The sequence below is a fragment of the Manis javanica genome, chromosome 4 (assembly GCF_040802235.1).
Source record: "Manis javanica isolate MJ-LG chromosome 4, MJ_LKY, whole genome shotgun sequence".
Taxonomy (NCBI): domain Eukaryota; kingdom Metazoa; phylum Chordata; class Mammalia; order Pholidota; family Manidae; genus Manis; species Manis javanica.
The window spans coordinates 133,033,736-133,035,696 of record NC_133159.1 but is presented as its reverse complement, the minus strand read 5'-3'; the positions used below and the strand labels follow the sequence as shown (position 1 = coordinate 133,035,696).

The window sequence follows — 1,961 nt, the reverse complement described above, 5'->3', positions numbered from 1 at the left end:
GGACTTGAACCTAATAATCCATTGCTGTCAATCTATTAAAAGGAGCAATAATGTGTACAAATTGATAATCTCAATAGAATGTTCTATCAAAATGTTACAACTTGTCTAAGAAGAACATGAATACAGTGGCTGGAAAGAATAAAGATGTCTTCTTGGAGGAAGAGGTTGTTAGGGCTGGAGCTTCAAGTTCATCCAAATTGCTAACTACAGACCAATATGACCTCACATTGGTTATGAGGATGTTCTCTTGCTGAAGAGCTTCCCTAGAGCAGCCTTCATGTCCCGGTTTCTCAGACTGTAGATGAAAGGATTTAACATTGGGGTCACCGCAACATACATCACAGTGAGCACTATATCTCTTAGGGTGTAACCGGTCAGAGAGCGGAAATACCTGCCCATGACCGTCCCATAATACAAAGAAACAACTGTGAGGTGGGACCCACAGGTGGAGAAGGCCTTGAGTACACCCTTGGTGGATGGAACCCTTAAGACTGTGGAAAAGACCTGAACATAAGAGATGACGATGCATAGTAATGGCACAGAGAAAACACCAGCCCCTAGATACATCATCTTCATATTGAACTGGAAGTTAGAACAGGACAGCTTGAGTAAAGAGGCAATGTCACAGTAGAAGTTGGCCACTTCCTCGTTTCTACAGAAAGACAGACTAGCTGTGAGCAGGGTATGGGGGATGGCATTGGCGTTTCCAACCACCCAAGACCCAACAACTAGCAGGACACAAGTCCTTGGGCTCATAATTGTTGTGTAATGAAGTGGGCGGCTGATGGCCACAGCACGGTCATATGCCATTGCAGCCAAGATATAGCTGTCTATGTTCGCCAAGGCTAACATGAAACACATCTGTGTCAGGCATCCCCCAAAGGAGATGGCTTTGTTGCCTAACATGTGGTTGGCCAGTGTCTTGGGGATGGTTACAGAGGAGAAGAAGATGTCAACAAAGGAGAGGTTGGCAAGGAGAAAGTACATGGGGTTGTGGAGGCGAATGTCAGCATGAATGGCCAAGATAATGAGCAGGTTTCCTATCAGTGTGATGGGGTAAATGAAGAGGAAGAGGCTGAAGAAGAAATCTTCCTGTTCCCGGTGACCACCAACTCCCAGGAGGATGAAGTCGAGGGTGGAGGACTGGTTTTCTTCTCTCATGGATCCTTCAGCAGGAAAGGGGAGAGAAATCCAGAATTAGTAGTAGTGAAGCCACTGCCAGTTATGAACTAACTAAAGCACTGCTTTTGACACCTGTGATTGCTGTGGCTGTAACTAGGTTTACTAAACTCATAGACCCCAGTATATTGGGGGAAAGAATGCTTCTTGGTCAGAGGAACTAATTGACAATTAGCCTTGGACACTTATGTCTACATACTGAGATACCTGTCAGAAGTACCCATCTTCTCCAAGCCCAGCCCCATCACCCAGACACCTAGGGAGTCTTTTAACAGATAATGAAATCATTTTACAGTTAATTTAACAGATAATTAAACGGATTCGGTTAAAGTTCATTTTACTGATAGTTAATCATTTAACAAGTAATTAAAGTCATGGTCTATGTGCTAGACACTTTGTTAAACCTTGTAGTAAAACCGTGTTAAAAATAGTTTATAAATCCATTTATTTTTATATGACATAGTCTCTTCTCTCGAGGACCTTACAATTTAATGGCAAAGCAGAATCACACACTAATTTTATTACCAAGGATAAAAATGGGGGGGGTTATTTTGGAGTCTTAGAAAAACCACTGCCGTGCCAAGGGTGGCCAGTACAGGGAGCACCCTGAACAATTATAAATTGTTTCTCTGATTAAACTCAGAATGAGCCCAGAGCCCAGAGGTAACAGTTGTCTAGACTGGAATCAGAAGAACGTAAATCACAGACCGCTGGGATTTTGTTGTAGCACAAAAACAAATCATCAAATTTATTTCCCTGGTATCCCATTTTTAAAGCAGACA

The 1,961-nt window shown here is 42.7% G+C and overlaps 1 protein-coding gene across 1 annotated transcript; it reads right to left on the bottom strand.

Annotated features, from left to right (window-relative positions):
- Positions 1–231: 231 nt before the first annotated feature.
- Positions 232–1,161, bottom strand: LOC108407656 (olfactory receptor 1A1-like). The gene has a single exon (XM_017677166.3). The coding sequence runs from the start codon at positions 1,159–1,161 to the stop codon at positions 232–234; it is 930 nt and encodes a 309-aa protein (XP_017532655.3).
- Between the last annotated feature and the right edge of the window lie 800 nt (positions 1,162–1,961).

Coding starts and splice junctions, on each gene's coding strand:
- LOC108407656 (XM_017677166.3), bottom strand. CDS start 1,161: ATGAGAGAAGAAAACCAGTCCTCCACCCTCGACTTCATCCTCCTGGGA.